This window comes from Chelonia mydas, chromosome 1 (genome assembly GCF_015237465.2).
Source record: "Chelonia mydas isolate rCheMyd1 chromosome 1, rCheMyd1.pri.v2, whole genome shotgun sequence".
NCBI lineage: Eukaryota > Metazoa > Chordata > Testudines > Cheloniidae > Chelonia > Chelonia mydas.
In genome coordinates, this window is record NC_057849.1 from 55,986,743 (window position 1) to 56,012,010 (window position 25,268).

Here is a 25,268-nt window from a genome sequence, read left to right on the forward strand (position 1 = left end):
TAAAATTGCCAGTCCTTTGCCCTAACTTAAATCAAGGAAGTAGCAATGTTAGGTTTAATTAAAAACAGCAAATATTTGTACAGCTGTCCCTGGTTTCACAGCACAGAAATAGGTTTAGCATCAAATCTTACAGTTTTAAGTCTCCTGGGGACCATATACAAAAACATATAGGATCCTTCTGGCTCACTTTCCAAAGCCAGAAATGCCTTTTTTTGGAGTTATTTCAGGTGGGACTCTTTCACCCTTCCTATTTCCAACTACTTTCCTGCTTGAATAGGGATTTTTCCTCGCTCCAAAAAGAGCACTGTCAAGCTTACAGGTTTAGATTATTTGATGCTCCTGGCGTTCATAATAAAATAACAATAAAAGCAGAGAAATAAACATTTTAACTTTACCAACAACAATTTCAGCTTTAATATACAAAATAATTATGATCCATCTCACCACAAGTGTCCCTTTTCCGAGAAGCAGGCACTTCGTCTCTCTTGGAAAACCAGTGTCAATCCAGAAGCCTTGTTTACACCATTGTAGTGAGGCCGACTGTCCTCCCTCCAAGCAGGAGAGCGAGGGACCATTACACTCCCCTTGGGAGGGTGGAGCCTAGATCGCCCCACACCCCTCGCTGGAAGTGTAAAAGGCTGGCCCTGCAGTACAGTTAAGGGAAAGCCTGTGGAGGAGAAGGATGCTCTGCTGGTTTGGCTGTGTCCCTGAGAGGAACCCTTGCCGGGTGGTGCCCAAACCACAGACACCGACAAGGACTGGCCCAGAGTGCCTGCTGCCATCTACCCCACGGAGCCGGAAGAGGCCTGGAGGCTAAAGGTACCGAACCCTGTGGTGGCAGGAAGTGACCCAGGGGCAGCCCCGGAGCGGCTGGCTGCAGAGCCAGGTGTGGCTCAGTCGGCGTGTTGTGGCTGGATCCCTGCCGACACAGGGGCAGCCAATCTTGCCAGGGCCCTGGGCTGGGACGCAGTGGAGTAGGGTGGGCCTGTGTCCCCCTGCCACCCCACCCTGGGGTGGCTGACCCCCTACACTGGGCAAGGAGGCTCTAGCTCTGCAGAGGAGCTTCCCTTATCAGTCACCCTTAGAGATGGTTTTGTTTGCTGGCTGCCTGAGCTCTGCCCAGGCCAAAGCCAGCCCGGATAGACTCTATTTAAGGGCTGACTACTTGAGTACCCAACCTCAGGCTAAAACAGTGACTATTAATCGGCCAGCCCTGTTGTGGGCTCTTGGCTGTCTTGCAGACTCTGGTCCTGGCCAGACAGGACCAGCCTGAATGGCCTCCCTCCGAGCGGGAGAGCGAGGGACATTACAACTATGTTTATGTGTCTCCTAGTTGTCAAATGGGGGCAACATGAATGAAAGCAATTTTGAACTACTGTGAGCCTGTTGATACATAGAGTTGAGACTGAGCTGCAGAGTTCAGACCAGGCTCTTAACATCCCTGAAGTTTGGAGGTGTTTGGATGTAAGGTTTTGCTTCTACTCTCATTTTAAAATTACTCACTGAAACACATTGTAAAATCCTTCCTCACCAAAGGGAGAGAGACTTTAAAAGTTGCCTACACGAGTCCAAAATAAGACTCCCGTCCCTCCTTCATCCCCCAAATGAGAGAGAGTTGATAGATCTCATCCCAGGAGAGACCACATAAGGATTTATACCAACTAGTGCAAACGCATTAAAAGAAATGTGTTACAGATTTAGGCACCCACACAAAATACAGTGCATATGCAGGTAGTTATCCAGAAAGGAGAAGAAACCAGCTGTCTGTCTGAAATGTACACATAAGAAGCTCCCTGGAGCTTGGGTCCAAGAAATACAGTGAAGGGCTGATCTTTAGCAAGTGCTGAAATGAACCAGGGCTATTGACCCCAGGGTGAAGGGGAGGGGCAGGCGGCCACCCACCGTGGGAAGAGGAGGAGGGAAAAGGCCAAACGAGGTTTAGAAACACTCCATCCAGTGGAGGGGAACAGAGGCAAGAGAGCCGATGGCCAGATCAGTACCTTTATGTGTCTCTCTCAACCACCAGCTGGTTGCTCTCCAAACCCTGCAGCTCTTGCACCACCAGCAGCAAGGTGAGGATGCCAGACCCTGCCACCCCCACTACAAATTGGATCAGGCCTCTTCACTGCTCAGCACAGGTATGTCTGGCCCGGCTCTGCATGACATGGGACAGGGTCTGGAAGCAGCCAGGTCTAGTCGGGTTCAGGAGCAGGAGGAAGGCAGAAGAGCAGCAAGCAAAACCTCTGAGGAGGAACAAGAAGAAGAATGTGGATCCCAGGCTCTTTCTAACCCAGGTGAGCCTGGGCCAAAGGATTCAAGACAGCTGGACCCAGCCAGGCCCCGAACACTTACCCAGATTGCTGTGCACAGCATGCTGTCCCGAATAGTAGATTCAGCATCCCAGCTTGTCAGGGTGGAACAGAACCTCCTGCTCCCTCTGTTTCAGGAACATCCTTTTCCTATTCACCTAAAAGTAAGTAGTGAGAGATTAAAGGACTCTTGTCCTGGGCTTCCTTCTGCAAATGGGCAGTTAATTGCACTGTTTGGGGCATCCTTGTATATGCTGGATTCTGCCAGACTGACTGGAGCAGTTTTATTTACATTAATTTACAATGAAGTAATTACTCCAAATCATTTTAGGATTGTACAGAGTTTACAAAATAATTATAAAGTCAATGACAATTCTTTGTGCTAGCACCGCAGGGGTACTGGATACAAATGCTCTTTTGTTGTAGTTGGGGTTAGTGATGCTTTAAACCATCAATTAGGAAGCGTAGAAATTTTTTTAGGAGACATTTACATTTTCCACATAAAGCCTCAAACTTCCATGTGCTGTTACGGTACCTGAAGAGCCCAAGTCAACAAATATGAAGAGACAAAGAGTGACTTGTAAGTGAAATGTCGATTTTCATCGAATAAGAGAACCAGCACATATGATGCCAGAATGACAAGTTATATCTATAGCTGAGATTCAGTGAACATATATAAGAAGAGGTCCTCATTTTGCTGGTAAAAGGGCGGTGCATATTATCACAAGAAAAATTCTTGTGGCTCTTTGACAGTCAAGAAAAAGCCATGCATAGGGGACTGGGTAATTCATGCGTGTGATACATCACCTGTTGGTCTCTGGGTTCAAATTTGGTCCGGCTTGATTGTGGCCAAAAGTCATTACCTCAGGATGACTTATTATGTAAAATGAATTGCAGTCTCTGTCCAATTTTTCATGACAGATATACACATCACAAAAAGCACATTTCACTCCAGTTCACATTCTTGTTGATCTTTCTAACAGAGAGGCCACAAATTGAACCAATACATGGATGTCTCTACCCTTTCACCTTAGCAGGCAGACCCTCCAGGTGCAGATTGGCATTGGTAAGGCACTATGGGGAAAAGCTTGCACTGCTGCCAGCAGCTGGAGCCATATCTATTCAGTGAAAAACCAAGGTCAGCATTTTCAGAAGTTGCTTCTGATTTTAAGTGCCTCAGTATTTGGGTGTCCAGTCTGAGACATGTCAGGGACCTGATTTTTTCCCAGAGGTGCTGAGCACCCATGCTCCCCTGACTTCAACTGAATTTGTAGCTGGTCAACACTTCTGAAAAATCAAAACCAAGGTATCTCAAAAGTTGTGCACTCAACAACTGAGGCACCAAAAAAAAAAAAAAAATTAAAAAAAAAATTACAGGCTAATTGAAAATTTTGGTCTAGATTATTTCAGTCTCCAGGGGTATTAATCCAAGACTTTTCACCAGAAATAAATTCACTTGTGGTGGGTGAGGGGTGAAAGCAGAAAAAGCCTTGTGTGAAGTGAAAAGGTCAAGATAAAAAAAAATCCGCTGAAATGGATAGATCTAGCATTCCTATGCTAGTGAAAAACAAATGTACAATTGTTTATTGGAATATTACTTTCCAATGTGACACCATCATTGCTAATATGTAAAAATAAATAATATTCTTCATTAGCACAAATACTAACCAGATAAAATACATCCACCTCAAAGGTAGCTTTATTTTCTTTCTATTCTTTCCCAGAAGAGCTTTAATATCTGCTTGGGTGAATGTATATTTTAGAAGCCACTGGGAATAACATTAACTTTGGATTCTCATATTACTATTCTACTTGAAGTCAGGTTAGACCTTTTCTTCAGGGAATGCCCATTATCAGGACCAACTGAACACTGGGATTTTCATGGGTCAGTTTCTATGGCTAGGTTAAATAAATTCTGCGGTGTGTTTCCATAAAATCTGAGTCATTTAATTAGGTCTTTTAGCTGTGAGTAATTTCATTGCTCCAGGTTTTAGTTTTAAAACAGTTGGATTCCAAAGATTCAGTTTACATGTTCACCCTGCCGGGAAATTTAGATGAAAAAACCTCTTACAACTGAACTTTTAGCTGCAGTTCTCAGATGACATGGCCATAACCTCACAAACAGAATAAAAATAGCAGCTGTCCATTCAGTCACACTTTCTACAGCCAAAACACAATCATCCTCACAGCACAGAAATGCTCTTAAGTGCTAAATGGCCAACTTGGTCTCAGTCATATTGCAAATACATTCATTACTTGCTTCAGTTGATGCTCTCCGGGGCCGCTCCAGACAGTCCAGAAATACATTTGATGGTCTTATTTATATTTTTATTGGTGGTGTCAGTTGAAAAAAAAAAAGTCACTGGTTGCTATAAAAGTGGCGCAAAACTATAGCTATACGTGGCTTGTGAAAAAAGATCCAAGCAACTGACATGTAACATAGTAAAGCATGCATACTTCAGAGACTACCATAGACCTGAAAGCAATGCTTTTTCCAGCTCCCAAGATGCATCAGACAATATTGGTGTAGGAAGCCTGAGAGAAGTGGCTCAGTGTTAATTTATGATGGAAGGTTAAGCTCCTGTGAGAATTCTGATGGACCTTCCTTTAAGTTTGACAGGTCACTTACCAGCATCATCATCCACAAACAATATACTAGTGACTTTGGATTTCAGACATCCACGCTAAAATAATATAAGTTTCTCTACCATAATTATGCACTTGCAGGGTGAACAGATCAGTCAGTACAGTACTAAAAGCGAGAGATTTTGGGCAGCACTTTGTGTGTATTTGAAAAGAAAACATAAAATGAAAAGATTCCTGTGTGCAGCTTCCCTGTGCTATGGGCAGGTGCAGACTTCACTACCACTGCTCTTTGATAACATCCTGCCTCCTTAGCTGGAGTAACTGAGGGCTCACTGAAGTATTAGTAACTCAGAAATGTATAACAACATTGGATTGGACTAAACTGGATCTTAGCCAGCTGGAAATGGAATATAAATTATATTAGGAAGTTTAAAATAACTATCACAGTTTCAAAACAGTTTTGGTATTCTAAAAAAAACTAGTGCTTGTGAAAGTGGCAGATGGACAGTTCTGGACAGTGAAAATTGCCTGACAATGCAAGTTCCCCACCTCTGGGGAACTAGCCTCTCCACTAGTGTTCTGTCACTAGGTATGAGAGGGTCTCCAGGATCATAAAGGAATAGATCCATCTGGATGGACCTTTATGCCTATTGGTTGCCTCACCGTGTTAGATCCCCAACTGGTGTAAACTGGCATAGCTGCATTGAAATCAATGGAACTATGTTAATATACACCAGGAAAGAAGTGGGACTCTGTGCAGGTGTAAGGGTATGCCCAGGGGGACCTCTTTGCAGAATCAGGGTCTGCATCCCTAGTCTCTCTGCTCAGACTGTCAGCAACAGTGCCACGATTTGTTGGTTTTTGTTTTTCTGCTATATGGAGAGCAATATATAGGGAATGGAACTGAAACCATAAGCTCACTCAGCAACCAACAGATGTGACATTAGAAACTATTGACCTAGACTAGATTCAAATTGGAGGACTAGAAGACTAACTGTATCCCAGCTAGTCCTCCTTAGCTATGATAATCTTTGAAAAAATACTGGAATGCCAACACATTATTCAGTCAGAAAACGGTCATGGTGTAGTGCTAGCAATACAAGCCCAGTGCTCTTTTCTCACATGGTTTTCACCATTTTTTCCAAAGCGCTATAGAACTGATAGTTGTTGCAATAAAGTATTTGTAATTACACTTAATCATTTTCTGAAAGCTGATTTCTGACCCAAAGGGAGGGTTCTCTTTTCCCATAAGACAACCAGCTCTAGAGTAGACCATATGCTGATTCATGAAGAGGGGCTTAGTGGTGATGGCAACCAGAAAATTACGTTCATCAGAATTCTTATAGAACAGCAGCAGAATCTTTACCTGCCACCACAGATTAAACTAATTAAGCGCGTGCGCATACACACACACTTTTTTTGGTAGCTAATGAGGATATAACATAATTCCTGTATCTTCTAGCAATGAATTTTCATTCTTACAGTAATTAATATGAAGACTGACCATGGAGAGGTTGCTCCAAAGTGCAAACTGTAAGTGTCAATTTTAGGTTGTTTGGATATATTTAAAATGTTGACAAACGAACAATTTTTGGTTTTATTTCTAACAGTATGGAGATCATTTTTGGAATTGTTCCCAGAATCACCATGAATTCAGTGAGAAAACAGGTACTCATGGCTACATGACATTAACAATCTCTTCACTCTGACAATTGCTCTGTACTCTGTATTTGTGCCTGCTTTGTTAGAAAGAGGCTATATAGTGGCAAACCATAGGATGACTGGTTTTAATTTTTTCACACAGTGACTTTACAAGAAATTATTAATAGCTGTATAATTTTTTGTGAGAGATGACTTCTAGGAAACAATACATTAAAGTCTTCCTAAATATAAATGTTTTGAAACACTATGGTTGGAGGGGCTTTAAGACAACCACCCCTACAGATGTTCCTTCAGAAGAAGTTGAGGCTTATTGGCAGGGAAGCTTGCATTATACCTCTTCTGAAGCGAGAGGACTCAAATCTTTAGTGTTGTCATTGTGGCATCTTTTACAAATGTGAAATAAACTCTTTTCAAAGGGAGGAGAGGGAAGAGAGGAAGGGGGAAAACCCCAAGAAAACTAACATGTTTTTAATTTTTTGAGAAATAATATTTAGCACTTCTATAATGCTTATGTTTTCAAAATGCTTTACAAACGTTTGGTAATTCTCTCAACATCCCTATGCAATATTGCTTACTTATGTGTATTTTATAGATGAGCAAATTAAGGAAAGGAGCTTAAAGCACTATCTTCCCTAAATATTTTACTGTGTTTAAAGCAAAATGGCTCCCCAGCCATCTACTAATATTGACTGGACTTGTCCATTTAAATGGGGCCAAACCATCTTATAGTTATGTTAAAAAACTTTACTTCAGTTGTGGTTCTTTTTCAAGACCAGGGCATTATGATGTATTATAATTTGTATTATGGTAGCACCGATAGGCCCCATCTCAGATCAGTACTGGTCCACACTAGAATTTGGCCAGAAATTTCCACCATTGCTTCAGTTCCACCAAAGGTACCAGCATTGATGGAAGCAGTATTGTAGACAAGGCACTGGGTGCTTGCAGGCCTTTCAGCCACCATGGTGTCTAACGCTGCTTACAGCGGATATACACAACATGGTGGTTAATATGCTAATGAATGCCAGCAACATTGTCTGCACTAGCTTTCCCATCATTGTTGCTACCAGTGGAGCTGAACTGGGGATAGTAATTGTGGAACATTCTTGGTAAAAATGCCTGATTTAGACAGCCACTGAGTTAGCAAAAGAGCAGGGCTGGAACTTACAATCTTCTATATTCCAACTTCATAACAAATCCACTAGACCATACACTTGTGAGCACGCTTAAGAAAAAAAAACCAAGTTTCCTGACTGCAAACCGTAAAGATTGACTTGACTTATCTATTTAACAGTTAAGAGTTAAAAAAAAAAAATAGAAGTAAACAGGTCTTATCCTCTTTGATGGTGTCTTGTTAAGGGTAGTATCTTCCTAAACTAAATGACACTTGCTAGTTAATATCATATTTACAATAGTGATCAAAAATAAAAGCTGTGCAAGTGGAAACGGCCTACTGATCCAGCTCAGTGTCAAGTGCCAAATCTAAAGCATTTAAAGACCAGCTGAATATTTTAAGTCCCAATTTTAAGAGATTTAGGACTAGTGAGTCATGCAGTTCTTATTCTGGTGTAGCTCTGTCAGTGCCATGTGGGATATTAACTCATCTGTCTAAACATATGGGTCTTGACAAACAAAAGCTGCAGGAAAGATATGCTCCTGCACTGAAATTGAAAACACTTCAAATGAAATCACTGCAAATATTTATTGTGTTAGTATTTTAATAGAAACTATGAACCACTTGAGCTATTGCCCTCTATCACTTCAGTTCACAGGAGTCCACTGTTCTAAACCTAATACAGAAGGGCTTTTTTTAAGTAAGCAAACTTTTCTGTTTACTTCAGTTAGTTAGTATCCAGTTTTTTTTGAAAGGAGAGAGAATAAAAAATTTCATTTTCTGTCCTGTATCCTAAAGTTCCCATGTGCTGGACACCTGGAAAAGCTGGCATTACTAGCTTGTTTACTTAGTCAAATATATTAAGAGGTCAAATAAATTGCACTAGGGATTTTATACCTCGAAAATTTCTCAATTCTACTAAAGGGAGCTTTATAGACCAGGATTCAAAAGGTGACCTTCAAAGGGACAATCAAAACATTTTTTTTAACAGGAAAAAAAATTGCTACTTACCGAGGGTCTTGCCTTAGTGCTCCCCAGTTTTCCAGTGTTGGGGACATTCCACAATGATGGAATCTCTGCACCTGCAGCAGACTCCCAACTAATGCAGGAGGGCTTCTAGGGGGTCTATAATCAAATTGGTTAGTTTTGCATTATTTTTGTGCCAATTGCTCACCCCTGCCCGCTTAGTGAGGCCATTCAGCGCATATTTCAGTGTTAACTCCTTTTTGATGTTTTGTTTGCAGATCACCTTTAACGTTACCATAGTGTAGTAGGTACTGTCTGGATTAAACCACATTTGTACACAGTTTTAACGGGGCTTTATTTGAAATAATGGAGCTTTGGCCCATGAGGGGCTTGAACATGCATTCCTTTAAGAACTATTTTGGGCTGACAGCAGAGTCTAAACTCAGGTCTCAGAGAGCTAAAAGCACGAGCCTTTACCATTTCAGAGAAAGAACCAAGTATATTAACTAGAAGTAGCAGCAGACTCATAAGCCTCTTATGTGGAGCAGCTTCTACAGGGGGACAAAGACCAACATTTTCCAAAGGGTCATCTGGAACATTCATTATGTAACAAAACAAATACATCTAACACACATGATAAACTACTTTGCACCAAGTGTAGACAAGAATAAATTGTGTTTAAAAAGCATTAGTGAGCATCCCCCTAGGGTTAACCATGTCCACCTAACTTCGAAAACATGGTTGGCATGGTCTACACTAGATGCAAAGTCCTTTAGTTAGAACTTGTTAATTAGCACGTTGTTCAACACAATGCATTTCCCTAGTGGACACAGGACCTAGCATGGATTATGCTTATAGAGAAAGTTCTCAGGGAAGCCAGGGGGCCTTTTGGGTGCACAGGGAATATAAAATCAGTCTGGAGACAGTTATCACAAATAAGTGTTGTCTGAGGTAAACTACTAAAATTATGATTAATTAAAAGATAATTTTTAATACAAAGCTGCTAAAGTTCAGTGGAGACTGCTGACATTTAAAAGCGGGTAGGTGAAACTGACACAAGGTTGCACATCACAACACTGTGCAGCAATATGTAAAGATCAGAGACAAAAGTTCATGCTGAAAGTTTCTGTCTAGAAAGATGTGCTGTGCATGGCTAAACCATTACTTGTCACTCATTTCTTTTTGGTTTGGCTTTTAGGACAGCATTGAGTTTAGAAACATCTGCAGGCATATGGCTTTACAGCTGGAGGGGCAGCGATTTGACAGAGACTTACATGCAGCCCACCAGTGTTTGAGGAACATCATCAAGAAACTGATGCATTCACTTGCAGTTTTCCCCTCAGACTTGTATGCCATAGCCCAAGCTTCACTGAGACAAATCCTACAAAACCTCCCAGAGATATGAAACAGCCACACAGACAAGAGTGATTAATTTCTGTAAAAGGTGATGGTACAACCCTACTTCTCAATTGCCTCCAAAATTATGTGTAATTTGAATGGTTGAATCTGAAGCCTCTGCTCACATGAGTGATCCCATTGACTTCACATGAGTAAGGACTTCATAATCAAGAGCCCAGTCCTGCAAAGTGTTGAGCACCCTTTGTCTTCCTGGTCAAACTGGTATGAATGGGATTTGAGGGCACCTCCAGGAGTTGATCTGCACCTTGCAGAATTGTGCCCCACATGAACAAGGACTGTAAAGTTGGATCCTAAAATTGGGACACAATGATAAAAAGAATGGTGGTGGAGAAGAAGATGACCTTTTGGAATTCCATTAACCTACATCACTGTTTGTGAAAACATGTTTTCAAATCATTCTTTGTGCTAGTTTGATACTGCAGAGACAGAAAGCGCTATACATAAGAATGTAACTTTATCACAAGGACAAGAGGTGAGAGGTATGTTGGGTGCACAGTATTTAAAGATATCTTTTAAAAAAAAGAGAAGCTCTTTACCGTAGTTTACGACACTGATCTTCAACAACTGGTCTGAAGGGTTGCCAATTCAGAAAAGGGAAAAAGGGGAACATTTTTAGACCCAATAGGATCACTGTTAAAAATAAATAAATAAATAAAAGCCCTCAGTAGTCAAGCACATGAATGCTAATGGAAAGCAAGCAGAAGGGGCACAAAGTGGGGACAAAGCAAATGTATTAAAAGATTTAAACATATATTTGTGGAAATTGCTTTGCAAAACTCACCCAGCTCTAGTGACTGTGCAGCACACAAGTATACAACTCTGCTCATCTACTGACAAACCAGGAGTTTCCATAGTCTGAGTTTTTTTTCTGCAGCTGCATGTGATGGAGAAATTTAGCTCAATTTTTATCTTACTTGTGTAGGGATGAAGGCATTCTGCATAGAATAAGAGATAGAAAAGTGTCTCTTTCCATTGGCTAAGGTAGTGAATTTCCACATGATTACTTTCTGCATGTGACTTTGTATACTGATTGATTTACCATATTTTATATTCACATGAGACCCCTTTTAACACTACACAGGTGCCGGTCTCACAGCTATAATTAAGGCTCTGTCAGTCCTTCCTATATAAAAATACCTGTTTGGTGGTGTTTCTTAGCTTAAATAGAGACTTTTGCTTTGGGCTGAAACTTTGTTTATGATGGGTTAGCCCAGTAGGCTCAGTATTAGTTTATAAATTGGAAGAAAACTCATGAAAATGTATTTCCAAAGAAGAATTAAAAAAAAAAAAAAAGCCTTGGAGTGTCTTGTTTGTGTTTGAGTCCCTTCCTCCCTTCCAGAAAAATGGAGGAGGGACACATTTGTGGCAGTGACCCCCCTCCTTTGCACCTTGCGGAATATAGGGACTTTCAAGTAGATGTAATGATCTTCCTAGTAATGCTAAGTTTTAAGGTGACCTGCAGAGCAAACAATGCATTATTATTCTGTGTATCTTGTGTTAATATCATGGTGTATTATATGTATTATAGTGAATATATCATGATTATGGTATCCTCCCACAGAAAGGGGACAGAGGACTCAGGAAATTCTGTGCGATGAAGCTCATGGAGTTTCTTCTAATGCTTGTCTCAGAGGGGAGGGATTTTGGGACAGCGGAGCTGGCATGGGAGACATCCCTGAAAAAGCCCAAGCTCTGCTCTCAGCCCTGCAGAGCAAGGAGCCCTGCCTTGTGCTTTATGTGGTTTTCCCCACCTCTCCTTGCCAGCCCAGTTATCCCAGAAGCCACATTGGAGGAGACAGATACTGCACCATATTGGTGTAGTATAAGCTGTGGGGACAAGGCTACTTGGATGAGCATTAACTCTTGCATGGATACTCATGTACTTCCCCCCAGTAATGAGATTCATTTACAACAGTAGTATGGTTGTTTCTAATCAGTTTAACTTTCTAGGTCTCATACACTAGCACAGTTCTACAGTGTTTGGTGACAAACACTAGAAAGGAGTGTTTAGAACTGAACAGAGGTGTTTCTATGCTTTTTCATAAAAAGTAATTTAAAAGCAAAACTTACATTTTGGGTGTACAGCGCACATCAGGTGAAATCCTCGCCTCTTTGAAGTCAACAGCAAGACCCCCATTGAGATCATAAGGTCAGGATAATCACAATTTTGTGCTGACATAACCAGTGATGACCGTACACACAAATGAGGAACTAAACAAGAACCACCATGTTGATTGCAGTTCCATTTGCATGTATGTGCATACACAAAATGTTGACCAAACGGAAAAGAACAAAGTTATTTGGGACAAAAAATTTCTTTTCAAGCTCCTAAGAAACAATCAAGAAATAGAGGTTAAGATATAGTGTATTTAAAGAGTACTTAACAGTGTGCTTTTGCAGGCATCACTGCATATGATGAAAATTTCCAGAACACTTCCTTCCCCAAACTCTCCCATTTAAAATGAATATTTGTGGTCAAGGTCATTAAATAGAAAACACTATTAATTTTTTTTTAAATTCTGTGGGGCACTATAAATTTAAAAGTCTTTGGGATCCTTTAATTTAAATTTGACTAAAATATTTAAATAAACGCTTAACCTCAGTGGGGCAGGGGATTAATTTTTCTTTCAAAATGCTTCCATAACTGAATCAGAGTGCAATGATTTTCTTAAGCCCCAGACCTGCAAACACTTTCCTCACAGGAGTACTGAGATCAGTGGGCTTGCATATGTGTAAAGTTATGCCTATGCCTGTTTGAAGATCAGGGAGTTATTTAATAATGCATTAATTAAGGTAAAGTGTAGTAAAAATGAATAGCAGTTGACATATCCTGTTCTGGGAACCACAACCTGCCTTCAATTGCAATGGACTCAAAGATCTATTCGGCCTTTTCCATGTCAAACATCCCACTGTATATTGCCATTAAAGTTTCTTTTAGTTGCAGATCATCCAATCTTCTCATATATTAGAAGCAACCAGCTCTGTGTGGTGTCATATTCTCTAAGCAGTTGACAAAATTCAGAGCTAAGAGTGAATGGGTCTAAATATCAGGTCCTGCTTCTGAAATAAGAACCATGAAACATTTGAAGTTCAAAAGAATTTGCTGCCCAAAAATAGCATGAGAAAGCTGCCTCTGCTGATCTATTGTTGTGCCTGCCGGCTTGCAGCATCACACGGTACGACATTGTGTCACAAAAGCGGCCCCCAAAGTGTTTGCTTTTTTATGACAAATACTATAAATTGGGTTCTTACAGTGAAACATTGTTTATGCAGCTGTGATTTCATAAATGAATCCTGACATTCTGCTCTAATGCATCTTTGTTTCAAAGACACTGGGTTTTTTTCTCTCTCCTTTTTTGTGGATTTTTCCAATAAAACCTCCTAATTAAGTACAATCATTGAGATCCACAAAATCAATTTGTTTTGCTGGGTTAAATGTTTCCATCTTTTCTTCCATGAATGCGAGTCTCTTAAAGAGATATTCTCTTCTCCTGGATAGGTCTTTTGGGACCCAATAATTCAAAGCCTTACTCACCCAAGTAATTCTGTTGATCTTAGGGATTACCTCGCATGAGTAAGGGTTTGAAGAAGCTGGTTTTTCCATAGGCATATTGAATGTAAAACTAAAGACATATTGGCCAAATATCATCAGCATGTTAGCATACTGGAAACTGATCAGGGCTGAACCCTGACCAGGCAAGAGTTAAAGGCTCTAGTAGATTAAAAGGTGCTATTTTCCCCTCTTCATTTGACAAGCCAGGTCATAGATTTACTATTTTATTTTACTATATTTGTCAAAGTATAGTAAAATAAGAAAAGTATCTGTAACAATCCAATAGTATACTCAATATATGTCTATGTGTATATAGTGCAACTGGTTGAATGTTTTCAAGTTGCAAATTTTGATGACATTTCAAAATTAACAAAAAAATAGAAAATGTCTTAACATTTTCATATATCCCCATGTTTTTGAACAATAGATCTTGTTGACATGTTTTGAATTTCAAAATTTAGATTTTTTTTAATAAGGGGAAGATTTTTTTTAAAAAAAATCTGGAATCTTCAGAAAATTTAGCTGCTAAAAATTGAAGACATCTTTATTGGGCAAGTGTGAACTGTGATTTTTTTTAAAAAAAAGCTTATAATTTGGCCAAATTTGAGTGAATTCCCATGGGAATGGCAAAAGCCATATCCCGGATACAAAGGTTAACCTTCTGCCACAGTTCAAGGCACTGCTCCAAAGCACGGGGGTGCTAGAGCTGTTCAAAGAAAAGGTCAGAATTTTAAAAAACACAAAGGGAAAAGCAATATATTTTTCCCTTGCCCCATCCTCAGAAAGAGTTTTCTGAATTTTGACTGAAAATTTCCAAAAAGATTCAGCCTGAGGCAGACTCTCAGCATGGCAAATTTCGGACCAAGTACTTATAGTTTAGCAAAGTTATAAGCAACTAAACACAAAGTTTCATAATGGCAAGTGTTGGGCTACCTTTAATAGGTGGTGCTACCAGCCCGGCCATTAATACCTATTCCCATGCAAAAGAGTTTATTGGCTGAAATCGTATATGTGAAGAGTTACAAAAAAGTCATTTAAAAAGTCATTATCACAGAATTTGTCAATACTCATTGAAGTGTATACAGTAGTTTCACTATGTTTGTATCTCTTTTGTAATTGCTTTCCACTAATAATCTATCTTATGAGTTTTTCTAGCAGGAGTGGTCACCAAATCAATGACTGTTCTGCAAATATTGCAGAATATTAGCAAAATGCAAATTTTGAATTACTATATGCAACTATGCACAGCAGAAATCTGATTCTAAAGTTATCCAATCAGGCAACAAAAGTGTACCATGTGACCTGTGCCCAGTCAGAACAGCTCAAGTTTCCAATTTTGCAGATCAAGTACTTTCAGGTTGATCCTTCCTTCCACATGTGTTTCAGGCAGACATCTTGTCTGGTGACAGTGGTAAAGAATCACAAAGAGCAGCTTTCTTCTAGCACTAGAATGGACGCATTATTAGAATAAGGCAAACAGTGCTATCCCTAAGGCTTCTCTCTCTCTCTCTCTCCCCTCCCCCCGGTTTACTCTAAAGCATGCTGCAGTTTTAAGGAAACACTAACTATATCCTCACATGTATGGTACAGTATTTTTAACATAGGGCCTGATCCTAAAGTCTTTACCCAGCATTCATTCTTGAATTTTGCCTAAAAACTTGAGGATTCAAACCATTTTCCCCATCAGATTTCCAAAGGGATTTTTTTTCAGTCCTTTAGTATGAATGTAATAAGTGTTCCATGTAAGTCTAATTTTTCATTTACAATATATCAAGTAAACTCACACTCAGTAACAGGACATCTTGCTAAAAGGCTAAAATGCTGCCAACCTGCCTCCTAGCAAAAGCAGGTTTCTGCCAACACTGTTTGCCTGCGATGAATGATTCTTTTGGCTGATATTTTGAGGTAGGCCAGTGGATGTCGTTGTTGAGTCATTGATCTCTTGATCTGAACTGGTACTGCTGAATGTAACACTGGAGGCTACTTCTCTCTCATAAAAAGAAGGATTAAAGATGAAAAATGTGGCAGGCTAAAGTGACACACTTTAAAGTGTAAACAGTGATTGCATATTGTTGAGAAAAGATCATCTGGGAGCTACTAACATTCTGAATGTCATCCTGAAGTGGTTGTTATAAAGCGAGAAAATTGATAAAGGAGGTGCAGTATAAAAGGAAGTTTAGGCTTAATTATAGCTAGGGTCTGCTTTTTTATATACACCATACCCTGACATCAATACCTTTTCAGTAAATGGCTGTGTGAAGTACACCTATCTATGAAAGGCAAATTATTATTTCAGGGGGCCTTTAAGTTGAAATGAATTAAAAGTGGAAAATGTGATGTCACCTCCAAGATTGCAAAGGACCTACCATCCCAATAATATTTTTAGTGATAGATAAAGTGGTGTCGATGAAAGAAAGGTAATTGCCCTGTACTTTTCTCAGACCTTTTCCGGAGTTCAAAAATTTGCCTTTTTTTGTTTAAATTTCCATGCACTTCCACACTTTTAGTGTAGGAGTGAAGAGGGAGAACCTCGATCACCACAAAGGGGCTATTTAAAAAAAATAATACTGTAGTATCAATCCAGCCAAATGCAGAAAGCATTGGAAATCTCAGGAGAGGGTCTTGTGAGAGTTTCTGAATTATGCCTGGTCTACAAACAGTTTTTGTATTGGCATAACTATATTGGTAGGGGGAGTGATTTTTTTTTTTTAAAACCAATGTCGTTATATTGTTGCAGCCCATAGCGTGGGCAGAGTTATATCTGTATAAAAGAGCCTTATACTGGTACAGCTTACTCCCTTTCCCCTAAAACTGCATTCATAACCAGGGGAAATTGAGCACTAATTTTTTTTTAATATATAAAAATTTTTCAGTTTTTCTTCTGCTTCATCACATTATATATGCTTAGCTGTGATTTGAACACCCACGCTCTGATTTTATTTTGATTCCCACCTGCTTTACACCAGTGTCACTCTGATTTTAAATGACTTACTCCTGATTTATACACGTGTAAGCAAGATCCGAATTAGCCCAACAGGGTACAATAAAACACAAAGCAATACTGACATGGCAGGTTAGTGCACCAAAGAGTAGAAAAACTTCACTTTCCAAACCAAATTATCTGCTCATCATTTTGTTCCTTTTAAAATAGCTTCTCATGAGTCAAGTATGACACAGCTCCCTTCCTATTCACAGGTAATCAAACAAGTCATTTCTTGCTTCTGTGGGTAGACACTGCTGTTGAAACTGAGACCCACTCAAACTGGGTGAAGCATTTCTATTTAGAGACGTTTCTGCACTTGCTGCCTCTGCTTTTCCTTTAAATAACCTTTTTGGCTGTGAGCAAATCAGAGATATCTTCCCTTCCCCCCCTGTTACCCGGGGTTCTTTCAGCCCAAAGCTCTTGGTAACTTTTTACTCTGTGCGAGGTGGTGTCAGGAAATAAATCAGGGGAGACACGGCCTGGCACAAACAGGACAACACAAGAGTGCTTTCACTTAAAGCTAAACTTTATTTAGTCTCAAGCACTTATACACACGTCCGCAAGAGGTTAGTAAAACACCCCCAACCCTTGATAATTACCAAAGCTGAGTGTGGCTCTCGAGTGGCACAGCGGCAGGCTTCCGGTGGCCAAATCTTCCGTCGTCTGCCGGTGGGGACTGCAAGATGTATCCAGAGGGAGAGTCCAAAAACAAGTCCAACTACCTCAAACTTTCCCCCCTTATTTATACATTAGTAATAGAATGGCATGTCCCTTAAAGAAAACTTGTTAAGTAAGCAGTTTCGATAGTCAAGCAAGAGATTCCTTCTGATTATCGATTAACCAGGTGTGGGTGTTTCCAGAGTTTGCAGCCTTGAGGCCCCAATAGACATTCCTGGGGCACATCCTGCTCTTCAAAAATGCATGTATCAGCCACTTCAACACAATTCTTATCAGGAAGGACGCGGGGTCAAGCTGCCCTTTCTGTAGCACCCACAACTCCCGCCCCCCCACTCCTGCCTTGGTCAAACTCAGAGGGCTGAATGGCCAATTTACAGCCTGCTGACTTCGCTGCTTTTAGCAATAAGCCATAGCGGTTTCAGGCACTTTACTGGTTTGCCAAAGTCTCCCCGTACACCCCATCCCCAGAAAAAGAACTCCTGTTGTATTGCTCATTGCTTTTAAAGATGTTAGGACATCATGTGACCCATCTCTCTCTTTATTTCGCAAATTCAGTTGGAGAAATAGTATAAAATTACCTGGAGTGTAGGGGGGGAAAAAATCCACTTTCTAGTTTTCGTTAGTGTAACTCTGAACATTTTATGAACCACAACACTATGAAGTCCAATGAATCTTTACAATATGGTAGATTATAACAAGAATATTAATCCAATTGATATTTTTGAAAATTATTATTTATTAAGCAGGACAATGCATTCAGTGTGGAACAAGACACAGCCTAATTGTATCCAGGTAGGCAAAAGCCTTGCATCCCTGCTCTGAAGTCCATGGGGTTCTGTGTGAGCACAGGGGCCAACTAAGAGATCCAGCTGAAGGATCAGTGCCAAAGGGAGAACAGCCCATGCTTAGACAGGCTTACCATCTAACTGAAGTGAGAGAGAAGACAGGATGCACTTTGAAACTATGGATTACTTCAGCCATCTCCAGAAACAAACAACGCTGTACAAAAAGCCACACCAAAAGAATTTTGGGATTTAAGATATAGGTCTGGCCTAAGTGAGAGCAAGTCAAACTTCTGAGGAGTTGCATCAAACTTACGCTGGGCGTGAAATCAATGCCCAGTATTTAAACAGCCATATACAAAAGCATGTAGTCAAATAAATGAGAAACAAAATTAGGGTTAGAATGGTGAATCATAAAAATTAGAGATGAAAGACCCGCTAGGACTTCACCATCTCTTGCCAGTGCAGAATGATTGCCTTCACTTCTGCATATCCAGTCTAGTTTTAAATGTTCTAAGTAATGGAGTTTCTAGTACTTTCCTTGGGGGACTCTTCCATAGCTTAACAGAGCTGTAGCATGAAAGAATGATTGTTTGGTCTCATGCACAAGGGTATAATTAGGAAAAACTGAATGCATTTAAGAAAGGGAAAATTTAAGCTAAATGTCAGGAGAATCTCTCCAACAGCTGGATGTATTAGACTATGGAAGAGTCTCTCAAGGAAGTGTTGGAAGTTTCATCACTTGGGACATGCAGAATTAAGCTGAAACAAAAACCCACCCCAAAACCAAAAACTCAGTAAATGTTAGAGCTGGTCAAGAAAGCCCCCAAAATTTGACAAATTTTTGCAATTTCAGGGGTTCCCCCCCATCTCCTGCAACTGAAAATCAAATTTTTTTTATTAAAAACGCAGTTCTGGTAGAAGCACCTTAGGGAGAAATTCTGCACTGGCAATGAGATGAGCTGAATGATCTAATGAGTCTTTTCCATCTCTACATTTTGTGATCTCATCAACATGAAATTTTTATTTCTGCCTAAACTCTACTCTGTGATGAGTGTCCCAGAGGAAGGGGGGATACTTAATGTTGCTCTTAGTAGCTCTGTTACTACTGCATCTTTACATTAAGAGTTACTAATACCTCTCAGCACTAAAGCTCTGCAGTCCTTCGGGAGAAGGAACATGCCACACAGAATGGCTGTTTCCCAGCTCCTCGCCCTGTGGTCGAACAATGCCACCTTTTCAGGTGCTGCAGATGAGATGCTAGAGGTACTGCAGGTGGTTATGAAGTTTGAGAACATGTTACACTTCAATCCCACCATTTGCCTCCCAACTTTCCTGGGTGATTTCTGTGGTTTCACTTGCCCCTGCTCCGGAGAGGGGATTGCACACATTTAAGAGGTGAAAAGGGGGAACGACCCATGAGATAACAAGAGAACAGCAAGGCATGAGGGACTTCTAATAGATACAAGCCTAAGAAGAAATGACTATATAGGGATTTTACAGTAAAAGTGTGCCCCCAGTTCACACCTACGCCTCGTCTATACTACCAGGGTAAGTCGACCTAAGTCACATTACTGGTGGAGTCGAGTCGACTTACTGTGGTGTCTACACCTCGCTGCATTGACAGGAGAGGCTCTGCCCGTCAACTTAGTTACTCCTCTTGTTCCGGTGGAGTACCGGGGTCGACCAGAGAGTGCTCTGCCATCAATTTAGTGTGTCTTCACTGGACCCGCTAAATTGACCCCTGCTGCACCAATTGCAGCAGTGTTGATCCCCAGTAAGTGTAGACATGGCCTAAGATCTGCCAACTTTTACTTTGGGTTAAACTGCACCAGTTGAGCTAGCTGGCTGCGGCAAGGAATACAAGGCAGTGGGTGTGCTTCCTTTGCTTGCCTGGAAATTCTGGGAGCTTCTGCGGGAGTGGTGCAGCTGCACTCAACTCCTAGTACACGCTCTCTGCCTATCAGAGAGTCACCGTAATGCAGCGTAACTGTATAGGAAAAGCTCCAAGTCATTTTAATTAACATATCCCTGGAGATGTTCACATGGGTCGTAACATATTGCTTTCCACGGGGAGCCAACATCATACGATGAGAGCCTTTGAAGCAAAAATGCTATAGAGAGGGTGATTGGCATGTGTAGCTCTAAGCCTGCAATACGACTCATTCAGAGGAAAGGGAATGAAGGGCAAGAATACTTCGGCGGAGTCACAGTTGAGGAACACACGCTCAGTGTAATACTGTGAATCAATGGCATTGCAGGTGGCTCAGCTAGGCTCCCAGTTGTGAAGTGACTTTTGTTTTCCTGGGTTCAATGCCAGTGCGAACTATTTGCTTCACAACATACTACAGTGTTTACTGGGTAGCAGTTTCCACTGGCTGTTTACTTTCTCTAAAAGTTTTCATTTACAGTAAAAAACCCAGAATCCTTTCTAGACGAGCCCTTATTCTACCCTCAGAAAAGGCAGGAAGGACATAATGGAGGAATCAATCCAAGAAAAACAAAGAATAAATAAAGAGAGGGAGAGGGAAGATAAAGGGTGGTTTTTCCTTTTCAACTAGAAATTTTTTTTCCCATTGTGCATTGCCAAGTATCAAGGTGAAAGTTGCCTTTTGGCAGCAGGTCTCAAAGTCAAGAGATCTGGGGAGGGGGTCTACTGGCTCTGCCACAGATTTTGTGGGTGGCGTTGGCTAATTCACTCCTTCTCCAGGCCTCAGTTTTGCCATCTGCAGAATGATTTGACTGTACTTCACAGGGATACCATAAAGCGTAATTTATTCATGCTCACAAGGCACTCCATGGCCTTTGGATGGATGGTGTTAACAAGCTGTTTGCTTTATTTATAAGTATTATTGTAACAAATATTTTCTTGCATTCTATACAGTATATTTTTCCACTTATATTGTATATAATACTGTGTGAATGAGTGCAGTCCCAACGGAAGGGAGAGACTAAGGGTACTTTGTTTTCCCACGTAACTCAGCCAATCAGGCCTGATCTAACACCTCTGCTATTGCAGTCCTGGGCCTTTTGAGTAGAAACTGCTGATCATGCCAAATTCTCTGGTGTTTCATAATGTGGACTAACATCCACAGGGGATTGGAGGAGATCACTAGGTTCATTTTCACTTAAGGCCTGTGGCAGATCAGAGACTACATGTCTAGATGTGAAAGGTCAACATTATTTACCCACTGTGACGCATGGCTCCTGTTTTTAACTATACAAATATGACTTATGATATTGTTAAAATGTAAATGCTTTCATTGTATTTTTTTCAAGGAAGTGAACTCTGCATAGAGAAGGGTTATATTTTAAAGTGCAGTTACTTTTACATATTTGTACTGTTATAAATTGGGAGATTTAATGGGAACACATAAAAGAAATGCTCTTATTCTAACGTTGCATGCCTCAATCTATAATTGTATCTATATTTAGATAACTTTCTAAGATAAACTTCATGTAATATGACCATGCTCTTTGAAGACTGAGGTACTTGATGGTGTCTTTTTTGCACCTTGAATGTTAGTGTCAGTCTGGTATCTGGGGCCTGATCCAAAGCCCACTGAAGTCAATGAAATACGCTCCTGGTGTGTATTAAAGGACATATTATCCTGTATATTCACCTAACTGTTCCTTAACATGGTATAGATGGTAATCTTAGCCCATGGCTATATGTCCTGGCCAAATTCCAACATGGATAATTAGTAGTGATGGGCAAGCCTCAATATGTTTGAGCAAAAAAAAAAAAAAAAAAAAAAAAATTACTAAGCGGGTTGGCTGCTTGGGATGAATTTATCCAAACTACCCAATCCCCTTGACTACAAAAATAGGCCCTCATGAGATTTCCTCATACATTTTTGTCTCCAGGTCAAGCAGAAGTCTTTTGAGAAAAGGTTTTCATGTGGGATTTTGGCATTTTTGCTTCAGGTCTCTGTTGGAGCCCAGAAATGCAGACAATAATGAAAACATGTTATCCACTTTTTTGAACTTTTTTTTGGTTCACATTTGGGATCAACGTCTGTCCTTTATTATCTGAATCTATTCATCATGCCTACAATTATATCCAGCACTACATCTTCCACTGGTTTCATTGGGAAATGTGTCCTTCAGTTGTTGGAATTACTTTTAGAGTAGCCACAACATCATACCCTACAGGTAGTTGTTGTGGTGGATGAATTAAGTGATCTGATAGTCTCTGTAATCAGCCAAATTCTTGGGGCCAGACTGCCTCCTCCCATAGAGAAAGCTGCATGAGGGAGCCAGAGGAGAAGGAAAACTCCATAAGGGTCACCAACCAGAGGAATATCTACGACAGAGCAATTCCCTCACTCTCCAGCTCTGAAAGTGGAGAAAAATTAGGCCCCTGTTTCAGCAAAGCACATACTTAACTTTAAACAGGTGGGGGTAATTCCTTCCCTATTCAATCATAGGGGTTAAGTATTTCATCGAATCAGAACCTGGAAAAAAAGCTGACTTTTCTCCACTGAGTTGGAGTCAGTATTAAAATCAATGGAATTACATTGGCAGAAAACTGGTATTAACAGTGTAGAGAATCAAACCAGGAGTCTATTGTCCTTCTTCCATCAGCTCTCCTTTACATAACTCGCAATAGTGAAAAGGAAGAGTAAAAAAATATCACTAAGAGAAAAGAAAAATATCACCTCTGCTTTGAAACAAAAAAATAAAGCAACAGAGAGGAGACCCATTCTCCCTTCTTTTTCCTCCTGCCAGAAATTGTCTTCATAAAACCCCAGCAGAAGAAATAAGGGAGAGAAAAAAGAGGGGAAAGCAGGAGGCAAAAAGAAACAAGAACATAAGAATGGCCGTACTGGGTCAGACCAATGATCCATCTAGGCCAGTATCCTGCTTCCAACAGTGGCTGGTGCCAGATGCGTCAGAGGGAGTGAACAGAACAGGGCAATTATCGAGAGATCTCTCTCCTGTTGTCCAGTCCCAGCTTCTTGGCATCAGAGATTTAGGGACACCCAGAGCATGGGGTTGCATCCCTGACCATCTTGGCTAATAGTCATTGATTAATCCATTCTCCATGGAGTTTTTTTTTCTGAACTCAGCTATACTTTTGGCCTTCACAGCATCTCATGCTGACTGTCAGACTGGGGGTGGGACCACCTGCCCACAAGGCTGCCTTCAGTGCAATCAACTGGATACCCCACTCTACTGCTGGACTTTTGCCTGCCATTTTTTTTTAAAGGAACAAAGAGAAGAGGAGAGGGGGAAATGAGAGAGTACTGATTAAATATTGGAGAAGAGATAAACTACTTTCAAAAACTCCTCTCCCCTGCATCCCCAACAAGAGGGATGAGTCTGACTTTGGCTCAGAGCAAGCATCTCTCAAACAAAGGGAGATGGCAAAAGATATGCACAGAGCTTCTCCAAAAGCTGCCATCAAAGAAATTGATCAGAAGTATATGAAGGTTGAAATTCAAGTGTCAATTAAAGACCTCAGAAATGAGGTGGAAAAGTTAGCAGTCTGGCATGCTGAATTGGAAGCAGGTGTGAAAGATCAGGCTGACAGTCTTCCTTTGGATGAAAGTCCAAAGCAAATAGAAAAGAAAGGAGGAGCTCAACTCTGATGACCTTGAAAACTAGGGAAGACTTAAAATTAAAACATGTCTTAAAGGAGAATCCCATACTGTTTGTGGAAGCTTTATTCAAAGACATGTCAAGTAGAAAAGAAGCAGTCTTGAGAGTCCACAATGCTCTCTTTCCCAAGTCTGAAATAGGAGTCTGCCCTCAGGACTAGTCATCTTTCTCTGCTACTCTATTGATAAGGCAAAAAGAGACCAAAGCCAAAACCAAACAATAATCCCCCCACACACCACAACCAAAATTTAAGAACTAGAGGAATCCCTAACAATTCAAGAGATTTGCTATATTCATTCCTACACTTGTCAGCTTTAACTTCAAATTAAGAGAGACATTTTAAAAGGATTATGCACGAGTTATGCCAAGCTAACATTAGAAACTGATAGAGATTTCCATTTCAATTGTGCTTTATGTATAAAACCTGAGTGCCATAGTGCATGCCTACCTATAGCACCCTTGCTGGCTAAGTATAGAACTGCAGTTACTCCTTACCTCAGTTTCCATCACCAGGATTTTCTGTCTCTCCCAGGAATTTGCACAGCTCATCCCTCCAGCTGGGTCACCCTTAGAATTTAATCCCCTTCCAGGATAACAAAGGTCCCAACAAGAATCAAAAACAACCACAAAAGTACTTTCACCCCACTTGGGTTCCTTTCCAGCCCATTCTCCAGACTCAGTTCTGTCCCTCATGGGTTACCTTTAAGTCTCTCCAGCTCTAGGGGAGACCCCTGATTCCTAGGCTCCTTCCCTAGAGTCTCCTCACAGGAGCCCTTCTAGGCTATCTTGCCATCTTCCCTGTTCTGGGATAGGGGACAAACTCCCAGGCTGTTTTCCTGGAATCCTTCCAGAGCATACTTCAGGGCTTTTCACAGAAACCCAACTTACTCACACTGAGTCCTCCACCAAACTGAATTTGCTCAGCCCTTTTATGAGGCCCTGGTGTTTCAGGACATCCCCTGACCCCAGTTAGTCTAGCCCCCTTACAATCAGAGGCAGCTAATTATGCTGCAGGTGGGGCTGATTGAACAGGATTGGCTAGCCCCAGGCCTTCTGGCCCCTAAAGTCTTAGGCCATCCTGTTACACTGAGACTCTACTCCTTCGCATCAAAGAAGGTGAAGGGTGCTGGGGTTAGAATTTGATTCAAAGAACAACAAAGGAAATGAGCAGGACAACAGCTATGTGGAAGGCAAACAAATATCCTAGCAGGTCATGAAACAAGTTGACCAAGCAGGTAAGTAAATTTCAGCAGAAAAAGATAACAGGAACTGAATTGTGTCTTTGCTTTCTCTGTGGTTAGGTTGGAACAATTCAGAACTTCTGGTTAATAATTCAAACCACTGATTATTGTATTTTGGTTCAATATGGGGGCTATACCTAGAAGGCCAGATCCACCACTGGTGTAAATTGACATAGCTCTGCTGAAGTTTCTTCTTTGTCTAAATTGATTCAGTAGAACTACAGCAATTTACGCAAGCTGAGGATCTGTCCAGAATATTTAACTATTCCTTGCAGCACTCTCTGTTAATAAGGGTCATCTTTAAAAGGGAAGAAAGGATAGAGAAGGAGATGACCAGAAGAGGACAGAATTTCTTTTTCCTTACTAGCTTG

General features: G+C 40.8%; 1 protein-coding gene and 1 long non-coding RNA gene across 2 annotated transcripts; one reads left to right on the forward strand and one right to left on the reverse strand.

Annotated features, from left to right (window-relative positions):
- The first annotated feature begins 1,984 nt into the window (after positions 1-1,984).
- Positions 1,985-10,771, forward strand: DLEU7 (deleted in lymphocytic leukemia 7). Its single transcript, XM_007072356.3, has 2 exons — positions 1,985-2,473; positions 9,836-10,771. Exons 1-2 carry the CDS (start codon positions 1,985-1,987, stop codon positions 10,040-10,042), a joined length of 696 nt encoding a protein of 231 aa, XP_007072418.1. The 3' UTR covers positions 10,043-10,771.
- Positions 2,080-24,538, reverse strand: LOC122463381. Its single transcript, XR_006286667.1, has 3 exons — positions 24,152-24,538; positions 2,353-2,467; positions 2,080-2,243 (listed from the first exon to the last, which is right to left on the reverse strand). It is a non-coding gene; the product is annotated as an uncharacterized LOC122463381 (long non-coding RNA).
- Between the last annotated feature and the right edge of the window lie 730 nt (positions 24,539-25,268).

Bases quoted from the DNA above. Each gene is read 5' to 3' on its own strand.
- DLEU7 (XM_007072356.3), top strand. From the start codon at position 1,985: ATGGCCAGATCAGTACCTTTATGTGTCTCTCTCAACCACCAGCTGGTT. The intron at 2,474-9,835 runs GTAAGTAGTGAG...TTTGGCTTTTAG, and splicing joins CTTTTCCTATTCACCTAAAA to GACAGCATTGAGTTTAGAAA.